This window comes from Scyliorhinus canicula, chromosome 12 (genome assembly GCF_902713615.1).
Source record: "Scyliorhinus canicula chromosome 12, sScyCan1.1, whole genome shotgun sequence".
In the NCBI taxonomy this organism is placed as follows: Eukaryota; Metazoa; Chordata; class Chondrichthyes; order Carcharhiniformes; family Scyliorhinidae; genus Scyliorhinus; species Scyliorhinus canicula.
The window spans coordinates 148,511,644-148,534,263 of NC_052157.1; the positions used below are offsets into that span (position 1 = coordinate 148,511,644).

Consider the following 22,620-nt stretch of genomic DNA (forward strand, 5'->3'; position numbering starts at 1 on the left):
GCTAATGGTGGAAATGGGAGGGGTGGACCCTTGGAGGTTCCTGCACCCAAGGGAACGGGAGTACTCGTTTTTCTCAGCAGTCCATAAGTATACTCGCGGATCGACTTTTTCGTGGTTGGAAGGCTTTGCTGGCTGGGGTTAAGGGGTCGGAATATTCGGCAATTGCAGTGTCCGATCATGCTCCGCATTGGGTGGATATGGTACAGGAGAAGGGGATAGCACAGAGGCCGGGTTGAAATTAGCTGTGAGACTTTTGGGGGAGCAAGTATTCTGTAACAAAATTGAAAAGGTAATTGAGGAATATGTAGGTTTCAACTGTACCGGTGAGGTGTCGAAGGCAGTTGGCTGGGAGGCTCTAAAGGCGGTGGTGAGGTGATTTTGTTTTAAGGCCAGGGTGGATAAAGAGGAGAGATTGGAGGGGCAGAGGGTAATAGATGAGATGTTGGAGGTAGATAGGAGTTATGCAGAAGATGGGGACCCATCGAAGCTGGAGAAGAGAAAGGAACTACAGGCGAGCTTTGACCGACTGTCTGCCAGGAAGGCGGTGCGCCAACTGAGACGAGCAAGGGGTGCAGTTTACGAACATGGAGATAAGGGGCGAAATTCTCCGACCCCCAGCAGGGTCGGAGAATCGCTTGGGGCCGCCGAAAATCCCGCCCCCGCCGTGGCAGAGATTCTCCGGCACCCGGGAAGTGGCGGGAATCTCGCCACTCCGAACGGCGAGGCCCCTGCGGTGATTCTCCGGCCCGGATGGGCCGAAGTCCCGCCGCTGGGAGGCCTCTCCCGCCGCCGAGGTTTGAACCACCTCTGGTGGCGGCGGGATCGGCGGCGCGAGCGGGCCCCCGGGCTCCTTGGGGGGGGGGGGATCGGACCCCGGGGGGTGCCCCCACGGTGGCCAGGCCCGTGATCGGGGCCCCCGCTCAGACTCCGGGCCAGTGCCCTGGGTGCACTCTTTCTCCTCCGCGGCCGCCACGTCCTCCGCCATGGCAGAAGCGGAAGAGAAACCCACATCGCGCATGCGCCGGTGGTGACGTCAGCGCTGCCGGGGGCGCCAGTTTTTTGCGCCAGTCTTCTGGTGCCAACTGCTCCGGCACCTTTGGGGAGGCCCGACCCCGGAGTAGTTGGCACCACTCCCCTACGCCGGGACCCCCCGTCACGCTGGGTAGGGGAGAATCCCGCCAAGGTATGTTAGCAGGTCAGCTCCAGAGGGAAGCAGCGGTAAGGGAAATTGTTCAGGTGAGGGATAGGGCAGGGAAGTGGGTGGTGGCTCCGGATCTGATTTACAAGGTTTTTGAGGAATTTTATGAGCGGTTGTACAGGTCAGAGCCACCTGGGGGAGACAATGAGACACAGGAATTTCTAGATGGGTTGGAGTACCTGATGTTATGGGAGGGGGACAGGACTACATTAGAAAGAGTGATAATGGAGCAGGAGATAAAGGATGTGATTGGGAGGATGCAGTCGGGGAAGGTGGCAGGGCCGGATGGGTTTCTGGTGGAATATTGTAAAACAATTCAAGGATAAGTTGGCACCCCTGATGGTGGGGATGTTTGAAGAGGCAATACGGAAGGGAGTGCTGCCACAAACCTTGGGGCAGGCACGATTTCACTGTTGCTAAAAAAAAGATAAGGATCCGACGAAGTGTGGGACGTATAGGCCCATATCATTTCTGAATGTGGACGCAAACGTATTGGCGAAGGAACTGGTGGGTAGGCTGAAGGAGTGCCTCCCGAAGGTGATAGGTGAGGATCAGACGGGGTTCGTGAAAGGGAGGCAGCTGTTTTCAAACATTAGGAGGGGTTTGAACGTCATGGCACTGGCTGAGGGAAAGGAAACAGAGGTGGTTGTGGCATTGGACGCTGAGAAGGCGTTTGACCGGGTAGAATGGGGGTACTTGATGGCAGTTCTGGAGCGGTTTGGGATTGGACCAAGGTTTGTGAACTGGGTAAAGCTACTATATAAGGAGCCGAGGGCGAGTGTCCGGGGCATTTGGTGGGGGGGCATTCCGTAGGGCGGGAGGGAGGGGAGGGGGGGGGGGGGGGCTCCGCAGGTACAACATTTCTAGTTTGGTGGAGAGAGTGAAAGCTGATCTGGCAAGATGGGATGGTCTCCCTCTGTCACTGGCGGGTCGGGTACAGGCAGTTAAAATGAACGTGTTGCCGCGATTTCTGTTTATTTTTCAATGCCTGCCGATTTTCCTGCCAAAGGCTTTTTTCAGAGAGATTGAGGGAAGGATTACTTTGTTCATATGGGGAGGGGAGGTGGCCAGAGTTAGAAAGGTGCTGCTGCAGAGGGGAAGACAGGCAGAGGGTTTGGGTCTTCCGAACCTGATGTACTACTACTGGGCGGCGAATGTGGAGAAGGTGCGGAGCTGGGTCAGAGGGGTTGATTCCCAGTGGGTCAGAATGGAGGACAGTTTGTGCAGGGGTTGGGACTGAAAGCACGAGCAACAGCACCGCTCCCAATAGCTCCGGGGAAATACTCGGGGAGTCCGATAATAACAGCTTCATTGAGAATTTAGAGGCGGTTTCGCCAACACTTCAGGTTGGGGGCAGTGTCAAGGGAAATGCTGATTCAAGGGAACCACAGATTTGAGCCAGGGAGGTAGGATGGAAATTTTCGGAGATGGGAGGAGAAGGGGATTAAGATACTAAAAGATTTGTTTCTTCGGGGTCGGTTTGCAGGATTGATGGAGCTGGAAGCGAAGTATAGGCTGGAGCAAGGGGAAATGTTTAAATACATGCAGGTTCGAGATTTTGCCAGAAAGAAGATAGAGCTTCCCGGTGGAGCCGGCCTCCACATTGTTGGAGAAGGTGCTGACGACAGGGGGACTGGAGAAGGGGGTAGTGTCAGCGGTTTACGGAGTTATTTTGGAAGAGGAGAAGGCACTACTGGAAGGGATCAAAGCAAAGTGGGAGGAAGAGTTGGGAGAGGATATGGAGGAGGGGTTCTGGTATGAGGTGCTCTGGGGAGTGAATGTCTCCACCTCATGCTTGAGGTTAGGGCTGATACAGCTGAAGGTGGTATATAGAGCGCACCTCACAAGGGCGAGGATGAGCCGATTCTTTGGAGGAGTAGAAGATGTGTGTGAACGTTGCGGGGGTGGGGGCCCCGCTAATGTTTTGGTCCTGTCCAAAGCCAGAGGATTACTGGAAGGAGACTTTTAGGGTAATTTCTAATGTGATGCACGTGAAACTGGACCTGGGCCCCCGGGAGGCCATATTCGGGGTGTCGGACCAGCCAGAGTTTGAAACGGGTGCAGAGGCAGATGTTGTAGCCTTTGCCTCGTTGATCGCCCGAAGGCGAATCCTGACAGATTGGAGAGCAACCTCTCCACCCTATGCCCTGGCGTGGCGGGGGGAACCTGTTGGAATTCTTGACTCTTGAATTGAGGGGGAGGATGGAGGGGTTCTACAATTCATGGGCATTATGCACTTTCAAGAACTGGATAATATCAAACATTAGTTGGGGCGGGTGGGTGGGAGAGTTGGGGGGACGGGGGCTGTGTGTGTTCATGGCGACTATGGGTGATCCCTGATTCCTTTTTGTCATTTATTTCTATGAACATGCGGTCTAACGTTTGGGGTTCGGTGGGAGGATGGGATCGTTGTTATTGATATGGGGATTGACATATTTGTTACTGATTATTGTTTGTTGTTGGTGGGTGTAAATTTGGGAGAAAATGTGAAAAAGGAGGAGAATAAAAAAATATTTAAAAAGAAAAGTGAAAGAATTACCATTTGTCAGCTCGGCTCAGTTGATAGCACTCACTTTGGAGTCACAAGGATCTAGGATATGGACTCGAGTCCTGCTATGAGCTGGAGTACCTAATATAGACTAACTCTTGAGTGCAGTACTGCTGTATTGTGGTTGAGATATAAAACTGAGAGGTCAGGGTGTAAACAGGCCTATTCAGAAAAGAATACCAAGTTCTCCTGGCGTCCCGACCAACAGTCATCCCTCAACCATCTGTGACACAACTCCTGCCGATTGGCTGCGAGCAGTTGCCTAAGTAACTGCACTACACTTATAAAAAAAAAGTCACTCTCTGCCTTTAGTACTTTGGGATATCCGGGGAATGTAATAAGATACTCACTAAATACTCTTAAGTGAATACTCTCCTTTTCGTGTAAGTTTCCTCACAATCTGTTCTGGGTGTCTCCAGACAAGGGACTGGAATGAAGAATTGCAAACGACCAGAGAGCTCCCGCGTAAGAACCTTCCGGAAAGGCTTCTCCGCGAGCGGGCCATTTTCAAGGTAAAACTGAATTTTTATTTATTTTTTTGTTCTGTAATCGTTCACAACTGAAATGTAATGTTTCCCTGCATTGTTGTGTATTCAAAGCTTTGCTCTGTTCCGCTATCCATTGCTGGGTTATTTTGACAGATGTCAAAAGTTTTGAATTTTTTTTCCTTCCGAGTACCTGCTATTGCAAAGTAATGGAATTGATCATTTGTGGGTAAAAATAGTAAAAGCCCGGGATTCCAGCTTGCAATGCATGCAATGTATTGATGTGCAGCTGGGGAGGGTCCAAACTTGAATTTTCTCCAACTCTGAAAATCAGATGCCTCCCCAACAAGACAGGAATGAATATTCAGGAATGGTGTTCCAGGAGATATTAAATACCTCTCCATTAAAGTATATTCCGGAGAGGAGGAGGAATTGTAAAAGGGAGAAAAACGTTCCGTAGCAAGTCGAAGAAGACATTAAAGGCACAAAACTAGGACACACCGTACTGCGAAAGCTAGTGGTCAACTGGAGGATTGGGAGAACTTTAAGGTTCACCAAAAGGCTGCAGAAAATAAAATCAAAAGAGTTCAGATGAACTATGAAAGGAAACTAGCAGAAAACATAAACAATCATGTCAAAAGCTTCTATAAGTATATAAAGAGGAAGAGAATAGCTAAAGTAAACGTTGGCACTTTAAGAGGACGATACTGGTGAGGTAATAATGGGAACACCGATGCCGGAGGTACACCAATATTCTGCATCTGTCTTCACGGTAGAGGATAATAAAAAAATATTTCCAAAAACTGCAGCTAATGCAGAGGAACTTGGTACAATAACCATCACTAGGGAGAAGGTATTGAATAAACTAAAGGGATTAAAGGCAAGTCCCCAGGACCTGATGATCTGCACCCGAGGGTATTAAAGGAGGTAGCAGGGGATATGCTGGATGCATTGATTATAATATTTCGAAATTCCCTGGATTCTGGGAAGGTGCTGGTGGATTGGAAACGCGCTAAGGGACGCCCCTATTCAAAAAGGGAAGAGGCAAAAAGTATAAAACTATAGACCGGTTAGCTTGACCTCTGTGGTGGGGATGTTTCTGGAATCAGTCATTAAGGAGGAGGTGACTGAACATTTTGAAAGACAAAGCTCAATCCACCGTTGTCAGCATGGCTTTATGAAGGGTAAGTCATGACAAACTTGCCCGCGTTCTTTGAGGATGTAACCAGCAAGGTGTTAAGGGGGAACCTGTGGATGTGGAAAATCTAGACTTTGAGAAGGCATTTGACAAGGTGCTGCATGAAAGGCTGATCCAGAAGATACGATCGCAGGGGATTGGGGGTAGAGTACTAGATTGGATTGAGGATTGGCTGACTGATAGAAAGCAGAGGTTCGGGATAAATGGGCCCTTCTCTGGTTGGCGAACTGTAACTAGTGGGGTGCAGCAGGGGTTAGTCCTCAGACCTCAACTGTTCAGAATCTATATAAATGATCTGCAAGCAGGGACAGAGTTTAACATAGCAACATTTGCCGATTATACTAAAATAGGTGGGAAAGCAGGCAGTGAAGAGGAGATGAAGAATTTACAGACAGACATCGATAGACTAGGTGAATGGGCCAAAATTTGACAGATGGAGTTTAATGTAGATAAGTGTGAGGTTATCCATTTTGGCCAAAAAAATAGAAAGGCAAATTATTATCTAATTGGGAAGAAGATTCAAAATGCATCTGGGCAGAGGGATCTGGGTGTCTTTGTTCATGAATCACAGAAAGTCAGTGCGCAGGTACAGCGTGTAATTAAAAAGGGCAAATGGAACAATAGCGTTTATTGCAAAAGGACTGGAGTATAAAAGTAGAGAAGTGTTGTTGCAATTGTATAGGGTGTTGGTAAGACCACATCTAGAGTATTGTGTCCAGTTTTGCTCTCCTTATTTGAGGGAGGATGTGGTGGCATTGGAGGCAGTTCAGAGGTGGTTCACCAGATTGATTCCGGCAATGAAAGGGTTGACGCATGAGGAGAAAAGTTTGGTCTTGTACTCGCTGGAGTTTAGAAGAATGAGAGGGGATCTGATCAAGGTGTATAAAATACTAAAAGGGATTGATAAAGTAAACGTAGACCAAATGTTCTCCCTTCAGGGGCAATCTAGAAAGAGGTCACAGATATAAGTTGGGATTTAAAACTGAGATGAGGAGGAACTACTTCTTGCAGAGGATGGTGAATTTGTGTCCCATAGTGCGGTAGAATCTGAATCATTAAATGGATTACAGAAGGAGATGGATATATTTCTGATTTGAAAAAACGGGTTAAAGGGATGTGGGGAACAGGTGGGGAGGCGGATTTGGGACCAGGAAGAGATCAGTCATGATCTGATTGAATGGCAGGGTAGGCTCGAAGGGCTGAATTGCCTACTTCTGCTCCTAATTCCTAAGTTCAGTGTGAGATTCCTCCCTTTCTTGCAGTACCTGGATTTCTTGGTTCCTTCTTGTGCCCAATCCTAAATCAGTAGAGGGTTTGGAACCAGGCAAGCTCCTTCGATTGCATCAACACCCTATTCTTGTCCCCTGTATTTCAAAGGGACTGACAATTCAGTTCCAACTTGTGTTGCGAGTGTGCCTAATTACGTCTTGCTGGCTCATGCCTCGGCGCTGTTTTTAACATCAGCCAAATGTATCTGCTAGGATAATAAGAACAGAAAATGTTGGAAAAGCTCAGGCGCTCTGGCAGCATCTGTGGAGAGAGAAACAAAAAGTTAACGTTTCGAGCTTGTATGACGAGAGGGAGAAATGGTGGATTTGATACTGTTTAAGGGAGGATTTAGTGGCATTGGAGGCAGTTCAGAGGAAGTTCACCAGATTGATCTTTGTGCAGGTGGAGGGAAATAAGAGTCTGTGATCGGTGGGAGCTGGGAGAGATTTGTCAAAGATGTCCCTGGCAATAGACAAAAGGTGCTGTTAATGGCGTTAATGTAAAGTCGCAGAATTGTTAGCATTCCGCTATCTTACCTGTATGCCACTATCAGCACCTCTTTCAGTCTTTTACACTCCCTTTGTCTTGTTGCCCACAGCCCCTTTGTCAAATCTCTCCTGAGCTCCCTATCCCTGGTCTTCTATTTTGCTCCACCCCCTCTCTCAAACAGTATCAAATTCACCACGTTTCCCCCAGCCGTGAGTCGTCATACAGCCTCGAAACGTCAACTCTGCTTCTCTCTCCACAGATGCTGCCAGAGCAGCTGATACCTTTCCAGCATTTCCTGTTTTTATTTCGGGTTTCCAGCGTCTGCAGTGTTTTGCTTTTCTTTTTGCGCATTTGCCAGGATCCGGAGATGGCTCTCTCGTCGTCCTGCCGTGGTGAGGGAGAGCATGCTTATTACCGCCGTTTGCCCATTAGCATTTGCCTGCCCACTGCAGTGACGGCACTCAAATTTGCTGCTTACTGTTTGCTTCTTCTGTCTAAAAGGTGCACAGTGACTTTGCAGCGGCTGCCACACGTGGGGCAATGGCCGTGATCGATGGGAATGTCATGGCCATCAATCCCGGAGAAGAAACCAAAATGCAGATGTTCATCTGGAACAACATCTTCTTCAGCCTGGGCTTCGATGTCCGTGACCATTACAAGGACTTTGGTGGGGACAATGCAGCCTACGTGGCTCCCACCAATGACCTGAATGGAGTCCGGGCCTATAACGCAGTTGACGTAGAAGGACTTTATACACTGGGGACTGTGGTCGTGGACTACAGGGGTTACAGGGTGACTGCGCAGTCGATCATTCCTGGGATTCTGGAGAGGGAACAGGAGCAGAGTGTCATATATGGGTCCATAGACTTTGGTAAAACGGTTGTGTCTCACGCCAAGTACCTGGAGTTGTTGGAGAAGACGGCAAGGCCTCTCAAAATCCAGAAGCACAATGTACTCAGCGAGAAGGACGACGAAGTGGAACTCTGCTCCTCCGTCGAGTGTAAAGGCATTATTGGGAACGACAGCCGGCATTACATCTTGGACTTGCTGCGCACCTTCCCGCCAGACTTGAATTTCCTGCCTGTGGAAGGCGAAGAGCTCCCGGAGGAATGCAGCAAGATGGGCTTCCCAAAGGAACACAGACACCGGTTGTCCTGTCTGAGGCAGGAGCTAATTGAAGCCTTCGTCGAACACCGGTAAGTCCGCAATTCCGAATGGATTTCTGTGCATGATGTTGTGGGGTGCGCAACAGTCATCTCCGCTGTAAGGTGCATGGTCTTATTTCCATCTGTGTGACTTGGATGAATCATTTTGGGCGGCACGGTGGCACAGTGGTTGGCACTGCTGCCTCACAGCGCCAAGGACCCAGATTCACTTCTGGCCTCTGGACCCTGTCTGTGTGGAGTCTGCACGTTCTCCCCGTGTCTGCGTGGGTTTCCTCCGGGTACTCCGGTTTCCTCCCACAGTCCAAAGATGTGCAGGTGAGGTGGATTGTCCATAATCAATTGCCTCTTAAGTGTTCAATGGTTGGGTGGGGGTACAGGAATAGTGTGGGGGATTGGGCCTAGGTGGGGTGGGTCTTTCGAAGGGTTGGTGCAGACTCGATGGGCTGAATGGCCTCCTGCACTGTAAGGATTTTATGATTCTATGAAATGCCATCTCCGTTTTGCCACTGCCCTCACCCACCCCCACAGTATGATGAGAAGAATAGACATCGGTGTGTACACTGGAGTACTGTGTGCCACCCTGTTGTCGTCTTTCAGCTGCCCAAAAAGCACCAACAGTCTGAGAAGCAGAAGTATGTCCATGGTCGGAAATAACTCCCCTCCGGACACTTTGTTCTTTTGGACCCTACTCACCCCTATAATCAATCAATCCACATGGCAATGCGTCCATACTTCTACCACGCTCTCTTATGTTATCTTGACATTTGCCATTAGAATTAACTGCCAACATCCCCCATTCAGTTTTGAAATGTCAACTGTCACAGTATAGTTGTTGGTTAACTCGGTTGGCTGGACGGCTGGTTCGTGATGGCAGAGCGATGCCAGCAGCACGTGTCAAATCCCGTACCGGCTGAGGTTATCCATAAAGGTCCCACCTTCTCAACTTTGCCCCTCGCCTGAGGTGTAGTGACCCCTAGATTAAATCACCATCAGTCTTATCTGTCTCTCTTTCAACTCTTTTTCTCTCTCTCTCTTTCTTTCTTCTCTTTCTTTCTCTCGCTTTTTTCTCCTTTCTTTCTTTCTCTCTCTCTCTCTCTCTCTCTCTCTCTCTCTCTCTCTCTCTCTCTCTCTCTCTCTCTCTCTCTCTCTTTCTTTCTTTCTCTCTCTTTCTTTCTCTCTCTTTCTTTCTCTCTCTTTCTTTCTCTCTCTTTCTTTCTCTCTCTTTCTTTCTCTCTCTTTCTTTCTCTCTTTCTTTCTCTCTCTTTCTTTCTCTCTCTTTCTTTCTCTCTCTTTCTTTCTCTCTCTTTCTTTCTCTCTCTTTCTTTCTCTCTCTTTTTCTCTTTCTCTCTCTTTCTTTCTCTCTCTTCCTCTCTTTTTTTTTCTCACTTCCTTTCTTTTCTTTCTTACTCTCTCGCTCTTTTTCTCTCTCTCTCTCTCTCTCTCGCTCACTCGGAAAGGGAGAGAGCCGCCTATGGTCCTTTGAGATTTTCAGTTGTGGGTTCCAGACCCTATGGGGGTTTTGAGGAGTCAGTTTCTGAAGCCACCCCTTTCTCAAATCCATCTGGTCTGTTAACTTCTAGTCATCAACAGAAGCTTTGCATCACATGGGTAAAGGATGGTGATTTTAATGGTCATTGGCCATTTTTTAGCAGTGATCATTACCAATGAACTGTTGTTTTTCTTGTCTGTAACTCCCTTTCCCCTCGCTCTCAGGTATCTTGTTTTCATGAAGTTGGCTGCCTTGCAGCTGATGCAGCAGAAGGCGAACAGGCAAGAGAAAGATTGTGCTGCCATGACCGAGAATGGTAGCTCTTGTCTAACCGGGGCCGTGGAAAACAACAAAACTGTGTTGGAAGATGGTAAGGCTGAGGAAAACCTTTCTGGATTAGATCAAGCTAGAGACCTTGCAGAGTCCATTGCGTCAGAAGACACAACAGGTACTTTGTTGGAAGCTGTTCTCTTGACCAGCTGTGATCTCCTAATGGTTGTGGTGGTGATTCTTTAATCAGGATGGCATTGTTTGCTTTCAACACTAATTCTGTGGGTGAAATGTATTAATTCCTGAATTACCTCCTCCAATCTGTAATTCAACACACGTTCTGTCTAAAGACTGTGTTCTCTGGCCTTTTTTAAAGATCTTTCAAATGAAGCTGGGTATTGACCCTTGGGACAATGTAATTAATACCAAATTCGATTTTCTGCTAGCACCCCCTTCCACTAATAATTCCTGAGATGCATGTTCAATTTCTAAGCTGGTTGCGTTTCGATGGAATCGTTTTTTAAAAATGTATATCACTTTTTGAAATATCTTTCTTTCCTTCAATACTTGCAGTTGACCCAAAGAGTAAGGAGGTTACTCTGAATGCCTACAAAGCAGTTGGTTCCGTCAGCAATACATCTTTTGACATTCGCTTCAACCCAGATATATTTTCACCCGGTAGGTTAGAGTTGTAATGCACATCTCACAAACATGGCTTTGTGTGACCATCGGTGAAGAAAGTCTTTGCGAAACATCTCCGATCAAACTGCTAACCATCTGTTATCATTTGCAACGGCTTGGTGCCTGCTTCTTATTTATTTGTGATACATGGATTTCTACATTAAAGGTGTTAGAAATACACATTCCTTTTTTTTAAGACTATGCTTTCGCCGGCTTCCACTGTCGCCTCTGCCTGGTGTTCACTTGCTGCCCAACACTTGTCGGGGGACTCTGTAATCTGACGAGTGTTCTTGAAAGTGTCAGTTATTGTGCCTTGTGTTCCTGACGCATGTCTGTTTTGCATGCAATCCGGAGGGCGTTAGCTTACAATGACATGATTGATTGATTGATTGGTTGACATGCTTCTTACAGGTGTCCGTTTCCATGATCCCGACTGTGAGGAACTCCAGAAACAGAAACAATTGTTGAAAGATGCAGCCGCATTCCTGGTTTCCTGCCAGATTCCGTCATTGGTAAGGAAGTGAACTCTGTTATGTTATAATTTTCCACAGACTGGACACTTCACCCAATTGCAAAACGGCGAAATTGCTTTTTTTCCCAGTCTTGTGTGACCCAAGCTAGTCCCATTCGGGTATTGTCATTTGTGTGGACAGTCATTGGTGAAATTCATCTGGTTTGTGTGAAATTTGAAACCCAAATTCATCTGGGTTGAATAACATTGTTACTGCGCATGTACGCGCGCGGGTGTGTATGTCCGCGCACCTGTGGGGCTGTGCGCGCACTTAAGTGTGTGTGGCTGTCTGTCAGCGCGCGCGTCCGTGCGTGGAGATGTTTGTCGGCACACGCATCCATGTGTGGGGCTGTTTTTCGGCGCCTGCGTACGTGTGTGTGTGGCTGTCTGTCGGCACGCGCTTATGTGTGTGTGTGGCTGTCTGTCGGCACGCGCGTACGTGTGTGTGTTGGGCTGTCTGCTGGCACGCGCGTACGTGTGTGTGTGGGGCTGTCTGTTGGCACGCGCGTACGTGTGTGCGTTCCCTTGTCCACTAATTTGAAAGTTATTCCCCACCTACACCACCTTTCCTGACCAATGAAGTATGAGACAGCCCTGCTGCCCAATGCCATTCTCAATCTGGTCCTTCAAGAAGCATTTAATGGAGCACCTTCTGTGACCCGTCCTGTCATCTTCACTTAAGTCAATTGAGTGGGGAGAAAAGGAAAACAAAATAGTTGTACATCAAGAATTAATTTATTTTTTATTTTTATTGAAATAGCCAAATATCTGACTTCCCAAAGTGCCTGGAGTTGGGCAGTTAGCTATTTCTAAATATTGTACTACACTGATTTTATTCAAATGAGACATTTTCTCTGTCCGACATACCTTGGCAGCTAATAGCAGCAGTTTTCCTTTGTCCACCTTCTCCAAACCTGCCGTAATCCTATTACCTCTATCACATCTCCCCACAATCTCCTTTTCTCGAAGAACGATGCCCGCTTTTCCAAGCTAACCGTGTAGCTTAAAATCTCCCCCACTCTGGAACCGAAGCAGATGGTGTGAAGCCTCCCAACCATCAGACTGGAAACACCGAGGAGACGTTCACCCAGGCTGCCTTCCTCGGTCCAAACTGCGGCCATCCAGGTTGGTGCCTGGTTGGCCAATCTTTGGTCAGAGAACCAAGAGAGGTCATAGTTTTTGAAGCAACATGCTGGAGAGAGTTGGCCAGTTTTCATTGCCTTTGACTTCAGTGAAACTCTTGCAACTTTTGGGAAATGGTTACGCAGCTCACCTAAGTAAAACACGCCCCATCTGCTTTGTTGCATGATCTTACTGAGTGGTGGGGCAGGCCCGAGGAGCTCAATGGCCTAGTTCTGCTCCTACTTCGTATGCTCGCTATGTGTACCAGCTGAAAGGTTTAAAAACTGTTCTAGCCAATGTTGAGGTGATCGAATGTACAGAATCTCCGTTGAGTCCATAATTGTCTCAATTCCCTGAGAACTTGGCGGGGCGTCTCTTCGGGTGAGCGTTTGGGTTGTCCAGCTTTATTCAAACATTGCCTGCGTGTGTACCTTATCTGGAGGAACGTTTGTGTTCTTTGTTTAGATAAAAGACTGCGTTGATCAGACTGTGCTTCCGATGGATGGTGCCACGTTGGCAGAAGCGATTCATCAGCGGGGCATCAACATCCGGTACCTGGCTAAGATAGTGCAGTTGGTGTCAAAGAGTCTTGCTCGGCAGCAGTTGGACCATATTCATGTATGTATTTTTTCTTTATTAATTATACGCAATAATAATCTTGTGCGGGAGCGGCACGGTGGCGCAGTGGGTTGGCCCTGATTCCTCACGGCACCGAGGTCCCAGGTTCGATCCCGGCTCTGGGTCACTGTCCGTGTGGAGTTTGCACATTCTCCCCGTGTTTGTGTGGGTTTCACCCCCACAACCCAAAGATGTGCAGGCGAGCTGGATTGGCCACGCCAAATTGCCCCTTAATTGGGAAAAAAAAATGAATTGGGTACTCTAAAAAAAATTTTTTAAATAATCTTGTGCATGGTTGTACAAAGTAGTGTACGGAACAACATTTTTATTAACATGTATGCTTTCAAATGTTTTGTTTGAACACTGCAGAAACTTGGAGTGACTGAGTTAATCACCCGATCCGTTAAACATATCTTCAAAATATACCTTCAGGTAAGAGCAAGTTTCTGTGGTTCCGCCTGGAGGAAGTGTACATGTAAATGTGAGTTTTAATCTGGGGTTTGAGTTGGGGCACAGATCAGGCCAGATTTAATTTAAACATGATCGAGGCCCACTCCTGCTCCTATGTTTCTAGTGTAGCATGTCGTGGCAGTGGAACATATAAACCATCTGCACTTAGTACTGTGATATGTAAAAATAGGACGAGGGATAAAAAATGGATGTACGGTACATGGGAAGAGCTAACAACATGCACAATGGGCCAAATGCCCCCCTCCCCCTGGCTCCTCATGAGCTAATTGCATTGGATGTGAACGCCTTACTTAATAGCAAATGACTTAAACCCTTCTGCATCATATAGGACATCACTGCAGGAGTTCCTCAAGGTAGTGAATTAGGCCTAACCATCTTGAGCCATTTCATCAATGACTTTCCCTCCATAAGGTCGGAAGCGGGGATGTTCACTGATGGCTGCAAAATATTCGCACAGTTCATGACTCCTCAGAGGCTGAAGCAGGCTGTGTCCAAATGCAGCAAGACCTGGACAATATCCAGGCTTGGGCTGGCAAGTGGCAAGTAAAGTTCGTACCACACAAGTGCCAGGAAATGACCATCTCCAACAAGAGGGAATCCAACCATCACACCATAATATTGGCATTACCATTGCTGAATCCGTCACTATCAACATCCTTATGTTTACCATTGATGAGACATTGAACCAGACTAGCCATGTGAATACTGTGGCTACAAGAGCAGTTCAGAGGCTAGGAATAGTTCAGCGAGTAAGTCGCTTCCCAATTTCCCAAAGCCTGTTCACCATCTACAAGGCACAAGTCAGGGGTGTGATAGAATACTCGCCAGTTGCCTGGATGAGTGCAGCTCTTAACAACACTCCAGAAGCTCGGCACCATCCAGGGCAAAGCGACCCCACTGATTGGCACCCTGCCCACCACCTCCAACGTTCACTCTCTCCTCCACTGACAAACAGTGGCAACCATATGTACCATCTACAAGATGCACTGCAGCAGCTCACCAAGGCTCCTTTGACACCACCTTCCAAACTTTACCACCCAGAAGGACCCAGGGAACATCATCACCTGAAAGTTCCCCTCCAAGCCACACACCATCCTGACTTGGAAATATATCACCATTTCTTCACTCTCACTGGGTCAAAATCCTGGAACTGCCTCCCTAACAGCACTGTGGGTGCACCTACAGCACAGGAACTGCAGCGGGTAATATGGGGAATAAAAGGAAAATGCTGGCCAATTCCTGTGAAATAACTTTTTTAAAAATCCTTCTCTACTTCCTGATTTTCTCCCTTTAAATTGTCCACACAACTAAGGAAAAGAGCTCCCTTCATGAAGTTTAATTCAACTCCTTATTTGTTGCTCTTCTGCACCTCTTTCAACGAAGGCTGGCATCAGTAGAGGTGACCAGATTGGAGAAACCCAACAGGTTCACTAATGTCAACAAGGGAAGTACGCCTGCCATTCTGGTCTGGCCGACGTGATTCCAGACCCATAGCATGAAATGAAATGAAATGAAAATCGCTTATTGTCACAAGTAGGCTTCAAATGAAGTTACTGTGAAAAGCTCCTAGTCGCCACATTCCGGCGCCTGTTCGGGAAGGCTGGTACGGTAGCATTGTGGTTAACTCTTAACTGCCCTCTGAAAACAGCCTAGTAAGCCCGCTAGCTGGACCAAAAACCATTGCAGTGGTTCAAGAAAATGGTCCAGGGTAATTGGGGGATGGGCAATAGGTGTTGATCTTCCCCGGGCTGCTCCCATCCCCCAATATAATGAATCAGTAATTTTAAGAAGTCGGGTATCTTACGATGACAGAGGTGCCACAGATGCCTCTTTGGAAGCTTCAGGATTCTATTGTTCCCGACATCCCTGGCAGCAATATGCACTTCTTTGCTAGTTGCTGGATTACACAGTCTAGCGATACCATTTTATACAAACCTTCCCCAGACATTGGCTCCTGCTGCACAGGTCGAAACAGGGTCACGTGCACATACTTTTGCTTGGGCCGCTATCTTTTTATTGCTGCAGCGTTGTGAAGTTTTGAAAGTATTTTAAAGTTTTATTTGTGGATTAATCCTTGGTTCATGTGATCTCTCCGACCTGGTTTTGATTAGCGAAGGGAGTCGGAGGGGACTGTTTTGTCATCGTGTGGGACAGGCTTGATTGATTAATCTTTATCCGACCATCAGTTTTGTGTGTGCCCATGTTGGAAGATCCCAGAATTAATTTTTCCCCACATTTTTGTCTTCCCTCCTGCTTTAGGGAGTGGAGCTCTCTGGTCTGTCTGTCGCCATAAGCCATTTCCTCAACTGCTTCCTCAGTTCTTTCCCAAACCCCGTTGCTCACCTCCCCACTGATGAGCTGGTCTCAAAGAAAAAGAGGAACAAGAGGAAGCCGCGTCACCTGGGGAACGCCGACAATACAGCCTGGGCCAGCATGACCCCACAGGAGCTCTGGAGGAACATCAGCAATGAGGCAAAGAGCTACTTCAGCTTCAGTATGGACTGGTAATGGAACGGCGGCGTGTGTGTGTGTTGGAGAGACACTGCTGCATAAGGGTTAACCAGGCTGGGGCACACCCTGTATGTTGTGGTGTACTAGCCTGCACAATTTCCCAGATAGATCATAGAATTTACAGTGCCGAAGGAGGCCATTCAGCCCATTGAGTCTGCACTGGCCCTTGGAAAGAGCACCCTACTTAAGGTCCACAACGCCACCCTCTCCCCATTATCCCCGTAACCCAACCTATCCTTTTTGGACACTTAAGGGAAAATTAGCATGGCCAATCCACCTAACCTGCACATCTTTGGACTGTGGGAGGAAACCAGAGCACCCGGAGGAAACCCACGCAGACACTGGGAGAACGTGCAGACTCCAGACAGACAGTGACCCAAGCCAGGAATCGAACCTCGGACCCTGGAGCTGTGAAGCAACTGTGCTAACCACTATGCTACCATGCTGCCCCAGTAAGAGCTGGACAGCCACTCCCACGCCACCGGCAATAAAATGGGAAAGTAGCCGAAGGTCCCTTATGTCCTCGTATTCCAGAGTTCAGCCTCCTGTAGCAATTCAGATCAGTCACATGCATACAAGTCTAAATGGACTTTAGCATTCAGGTATAAATTAGTGTTTTTTTTTGTGCGATAGGGCTTTTTTAAGTATTTTCTTTTTATATTTAAAATATTACTTCCTGAAAATCACATCACTCTCAATGATTCACTTCATGGGATTTTGAGTAGACAAAGAAGCAAATCTGTTCGCACGTAGGTACTTGATAAAGCAATGTTCTGTGATCAGGGGCCGGTAAATCGGGATCTCTCATGGTTTTCTGAGCCATCAGATCCGTTCTATTCAGAATTAGCTGTCTACGTAAAGAGAGCTGCAAAGCTCTTGTGGCAGCTCGGTGTATTGCCCGCACTGAACGCTTAAGAAGACGAAGAGACTATTTTTTTTCTCCAGTGTGTAATATTTGTGCTTCCTTTCTGTACAGTGAGAGTGTGGATCAGGCTGTGGAGCTGTATGGCCTACAGAAAATCAGCCTCTTGAGGGAAATCTGTGTGAAGTCGGGGATACAGGTAAGAGCATAGAATCATCTTGGTAGTGTGGACGAGCAGAGAGATCTCGGTGTCCATGTCCATAGATCCCTGAAAGTTGCCACCCAGGTTGAGAGGGTTGTTAAGAAGGCGTACGGTGTGTTAGCTTTTATTGGTAGAGGAATTGAGTTTCGGAGCCATGAGGTCATGTTGCAGTTGTACTAAACTCTGGTGCGGCCGCATTTGGAGTATTGTGTGCAGTTCTGGTCGCCAACATTATAGGAAGGATGTGGAAGCATTGGAAAGGGTACAGAGGAGATTTACAAGAATGTTGCCTGGTATGGAGGGAAGATCGTATGAGGAAAGGCTGAAGGACTTGAGGCTGTTTTCGTTCAAGAGAAGAAGGTTAAGAGGGGACTTAATTGAGGCATACAAGATGATCAGAGGATTAGATAGGGTGGACATCGAGAGCCTTTTTCCTCGGATTGTGATGTCCAGCACGAGGGGACATAGCTTTAAATTGAGGGGAGATAGATATAGGACAGATGACAGAGGTAGGTTCTTTACTCAGAGAGTAGTAAGGGCGTGGAATGCCCTGCCTGCAACAGTAGTGGACTCGCCAACACTAAACGCATTCAAATGGTCATTGGATAGGCATATGGACGATAAGGGAATAGTGTAGAGGGACTTTAGAAGGGTATCACAGGACGGTGCAACATGGTGGGCCGAAGGGCCTGTACTGCGCTGTAATGTTCTATGTTCTATACAGCACGGAAGGAGGTACCTCAGTCCCATCGCGGTTGTGCCAGTTCTTTGAAAGAGCTATCTGATTAGTCCCATTCCCCTGTACCTACCCGTAACTTCACAATCTTTTTTTAAAATAAATTCATTTTTCTCCAATTAAGGGGCAATTTAGCATGGCCAATCCACCTACCCTGCAATCTTTGGGTTGTGGGGGCGAAACCCACGCAAACGCTGGGAGAATGTGCCATCTCCACACAGACAGTGACCCAGAGCCGGGATGGAACCCGGGTCCTCGGCGCTGTGAGGCAGCAGTGTTAACCACTCCGCCACCGTGCTGCCCAACTTCACAATCGTTTAATAATGTTTAAGAAATACCTAGTTCCTTTTGAAAGTCGCTATTGAATCTACTTCCACCATCCTATCCGGTGATGTGTTCCAATCATAAAAGCTCTGTTTAAAAAACATTCTCCTCCTCTCCCTTGGTTATTTGCCAATTACCTTAAATCAGTATCCTCTGACAGACAGTAGAAACAGTTCCTCCTTTGTTTTTGACAAAACACTTCTTAACTTTTCACATCGCTACCAATTTCCCTTTAACTTTCTCCACTCTTAAGGAGAATAAACCCACCGTTGCTCTTTGCCTCAACGTTATTGAACTCCCTGGTAGCATTCGGGTAAATCTCAGCACCTCTACAAGACTTTCCCCCTAACGTATGGTGCCCAGAAGCGGATACACGACTGTAGCGGAGGCCAAACCTGGGGTGGGATTCTCCCCTACCCGGCGGGGCGGGGGGTCCTGGCGTAGGGAAGTGGCGCCAACCACTCCGGCGCGGGCCTCCCCAAAGGTGTGGAATTCTCCGCACCTTTGGGGGCTAGAGCGGTTGGCACCACGCCAACTGCCGCCCAAAACTGGCACCAGCGGCCATTGACGTCCGGGGCTGGCCAAAAGGCCTTCACCGGTTCGCGCATGCGCCGCTGACGTCACCACCGGCGCATGCGCGCTGGGGGATTCTCTTCCGCCTCCGCCATGGTGGAGGCAGTGGCGGCGGCGGAAGAAAAAGAGTGCCCCCACGGCACTGGCCCGCCGGCCGATCGGTGCGCCCCGATCACGGGCCTGGCCACCGTGGGGGCACCCCCGGGGTCCTATCGTCCTATCCCCCCCCCCCCCCCCCAAGGAGCCTGGGGGCCCGCTTGCGCCGCTGATCCCGCCGCCACCAGAGGTGGTTCAACCCTCGGTGGCGGGAGAGGCCTCCCAGCGGCGGGACTTCGGCCCATCACGGGCCGGAAAATCGCCGCAGGGAGCTCGCCGATCGGCGTGGGGTGATGCCTGCCCCCGCCAATTCCCGGGTGGCGGAGAATTTCTGCCACGGCGGGGGTGGGATTTTCGGCGGCCCCGGGCGATTCTCCGAACCTGCGTGGGGTCTAAAGGTTTAGCAGAAGGATGTTGCCAGTGGAGGATGGCTCGCAATTACTTCAACCAAGTAAACATAGAAGTGAAGATCAATAAGTGACTGGAAGCTAAAAATCTTAAATTGCTTTACCATGCAAACTAAATTTGTGTTTAGTTTAGATGCTTGAAGCAGGGAAAAACTAATACATATCGGCTTGATAGCAGGGCTGAAATAGTAAATGCCCAGTTTGAGTGTAATCAGTCCCAAGGGGGAAAAAACCTTGCATTTCACCTGTGGTCTGTGCTGAATTATCAACCAGAATGGCAGCGCCCTTAGTTGAACGGGGAACAAATGTGTCAATCCGTTTTCGATCACTATTTGATGAGTTCTGCAGGCAAGTGCCAGGGGCGGAATTCTCTGACAATGGGGCTATGTCCCCATGCCCGCGACCAAACGGGCACGAATCACTCTGGAGAAAGTCCAGAGCGATTCTCCAGTTTGTAGGGGACCAGCAGGGCCTCGCAGCTCCGGCTGCCGATAGGGGGCCCTGCACCTCGGGCCGCAGGTCCACGCATGCGCGCCGTGGCGGCCCTGCGCAACATGGCGGACCCACACAGCGGACAGGCCCTGAGAATATAGGCTCCCCCGGGATCTCGCGCGCCTAGCCGTCCTGGAGGTCCGCAGCCACCACTCCGAGTGCCTGCCAGGTGAAACCATGAGTGGGCCACGGGAACTCAGCCAGTTGCCGGCAGAGAATCGCCGCGGGGGGACCTCTTTCAATAACCACGGAAACTATTGTCAATTGTCGTAAGAACTCATCTGGTTCAGTAATGTCCTTTAGGGAAGGAAATCTGCTGTCCTTGCCTGGTCTGGCCTACACGTGACTCCAGACCCACAGCAATGTGGTTGACTCTTCAGTACCTTCTGAAATAGCCTAGAAAACCACTCATTACAAGGGCAATTAGGGATGAACAATATACGCTTGTCCTTACCAAGTTCCAATAATGCATTAAAAAAAAAGTGTAGTCTAGCTTGTAATTGTTTGAACCAGTAAATGCAGGATTGAAGGTCAAGAACCATAGAAGCCTATGAATTCCCACAGTGCAGAAGGAGGCCATTCAGCCCATCCAAGTCTGCACCAACCCGCTGAAAGAGCACCCTGCCTGCCCCGTACCCCACCTAACCTACACATCTTTAGACATTTGACAGGCAATTTATCATGGCCAATCCATTTTTGGACTGTGGGAGGAAACAGGAGCAGCCGGAGGAAACCCACGCGGACACGGGGAAAATGAGCAAGCACCACACAGTCACCCAAGGCCAGAATTGAACCCGGGGCTGTGAGGCAGCAGTGCTAACCACCATGCCGCCCTAGTCAGAAGTGACTGGAAGCGAAAAGTCCTCTTTCAAGCAATGCCATAATTTTATTTTATATCCATTTGGTGGACGGGGTCTCAGTTTAACATGTCATCTGGAAGACTCTCTCCCTCAGTACTGAATCCCTCTCCCTGCACAGCAGTGTCACCGCAGGTTGTGCTCTGTGCCGGAGTGGGTCTTGAACCCACAACTTTCTGACTCAAATGTTTAGAGTACTGCCAACTAAGTCCCAGCTGAGGAAAATGTAGCCGACAAAGGTGGTGAATGGTGAGAAATGATTAGGTATTGCAACCTGGAAAGATTGTAGTTGAGGGATTATATTATCAAAGTACTTTAAATCTTACTAGTCAATCTTCTTGGGCATTGAATAAGGGAATCAAAATGAAGTTTGGCCTTTGGCATTATAAACAATAATGGAAGAAATTGGTGGAAGTTTATGTGTAGGATTTTTAAATGATATCTATTAATAGATGCTTATCAATTACCGGCAGGAAAGTAGGAACACTGAAAATTGGTGTAAATTGAATTTAAAAATGATCGCAAAAAGAATTTACTCCCAAGTGTTTTTGGAAAAAGGTTGACGGGTGCAAAGGGCCCTTGGGGTTTGTTGGGTTAGAAATTGTGACGGGAGAGTTAATGTGCAAGAAAGGGTGAGCTTTGGCCTTCCGGGCATTACTTGCATTACTTTGTTAATGAGTGAGAGGCGGTGCAACTTTAAGACGTTTTACAGCATTATTCTAGACCCTAGCTTGCCGCAGTATGCTGATTTAAAAGTTTTTGACTTTGTAGATTTTGCTGAAGGAATACAACTTCGACAGCCGTCACCGGCCAACCTTTACAGAGGAGGATATCCTCAACATCTTCCCAGTTGTAAAACATGTGAATCCCAAAGCATCTGACGCCTTCCATTTCTTCCAAAGTGGACAAGCTAAAGTCCAACAAGGTACAGTATCCATGGAGTAGTGTCACAGATGGAAAGTGCGTGCTGTCTTACTGTCTGATCATGGTCTTTTGTATGGAAAGAAGTGTGTCTTTTGTTACCTTGGAATGCGTATTCCAATTTTAAAAATTCAGTAGCAAGCTCTTGTGAGTTTAAATGAAAGGTAATTTATTTTATCACGCTTGCCAAAAATTAAAGTACCGTTGCACACTCTGTCTCCCCTATGCAGGCACTCGCACACACCCACAAGGATTAGATACAAATAATGGTAGTACACTTTAACAGATTACAATTAACTCAGTCTCTGATTTACAATTTCCAGTCTCCCATGTGATAGGCCTGTGGATTCTTGAATGGATTTGATGAGTAAAGTTGAAGTGAGGATCTTGTAAAGTGACGGGTGAACAGGTTGCAAAGTTTCTTGTAGTTGAGTGTCTAGGAGGTTGGTTCTCTGGTGAACTTTGACACTGGCAACAGTTGAATACTTTGGCTGCTTGATGACTTGGAGCTCGTGTCAGGTTCTGGTTTTCAGACTTGTTGATGACTGATGGTTCTTAAAAGGTAAAGATGGCGCAGCCTTTTCTGCAGATGCTGTCTCTTTGATATTTTTCTGTAGCCGGCCCTGGACTCTTAGTCCTTCGAGAAAACTTGTTACCTAAAGCCACTTTCAATCACGTGATCAATACTGGCATCGTCCAACACAGATTGGCTTGGAAGTCCAAAGCTGTCACCGCACAACAATAGATTGATGGTTCTCTTTCACGCTCAACCCATGGATGACTGGTCTTGCCAGCTTTCTTGTGTTAAATTGCAAACCTAGAGTCATAGAATCTGTGTTTTGGTTAAGCTTTGAACAATGACAGGTGCCTCTTCCACAGAGGGATGCTGTTTGGATATGCTGATTCCAGGGGAGGGTCCTCCATGCAGAGTTAGAACCTTCCGGAAGCTTGGTTGTCCTGTGCTGAATAAGCAACAGTCACCTGACCCCGAGGCATCCATCTTAACTTCATCGGTGTCCATTTTAAATAAATAGAAGAAAGTTCAAGAAGCTTCTATGGGAGCTCAATCCATGTATTAAGTTATGAAAGGACACGCCTTTGCTAGACATGACAGGAAATATCAA

General features: G+C 47.9%; 1 protein-coding gene across 5 annotated transcripts in view; it reads left to right on the top strand.

Moving 5' to 3' along the window:
* Nucleotides 1-22,620, top strand: part of cluha (clustered mitochondria (cluA/CLU1) homolog a) — a 115,531-nt gene that overhangs the window by 54,782 nt on the left and 38,129 nt on the right. For 4 of the 5 annotated variants that reach the window (XM_038814465.1, XM_038814466.1, XM_038814467.1 and 1 more), the window contains exons 9-18: nt 4,166-4,258; nt 7,689-8,383; nt 10,067-10,290; nt 10,686-10,790; nt 11,205-11,305; nt 12,892-13,044; nt 13,414-13,476; nt 15,775-16,019; nt 17,003-17,087; nt 21,347-21,500. In XM_038814465.1, coding sequence (XP_038670393.1) covers nt 4,166-4,258; nt 7,689-8,383; nt 10,067-10,290; nt 10,686-10,790; nt 11,205-11,305; nt 12,892-13,044; nt 13,414-13,476; nt 15,775-16,019; nt 17,003-17,087; nt 21,347-21,500 — 1,918 coding nt within the window. The remainder of the gene's footprint in view (nt 1-4,165; nt 4,259-7,688; nt 8,384-10,066; nt 10,291-10,685; nt 10,791-11,204; nt 11,306-12,891; nt 13,045-13,413; nt 13,477-15,774; nt 16,020-17,002; nt 17,088-21,346; nt 21,501-22,620) is intronic. The other variant, XM_038814464.1, reaches the window with a different exon arrangement.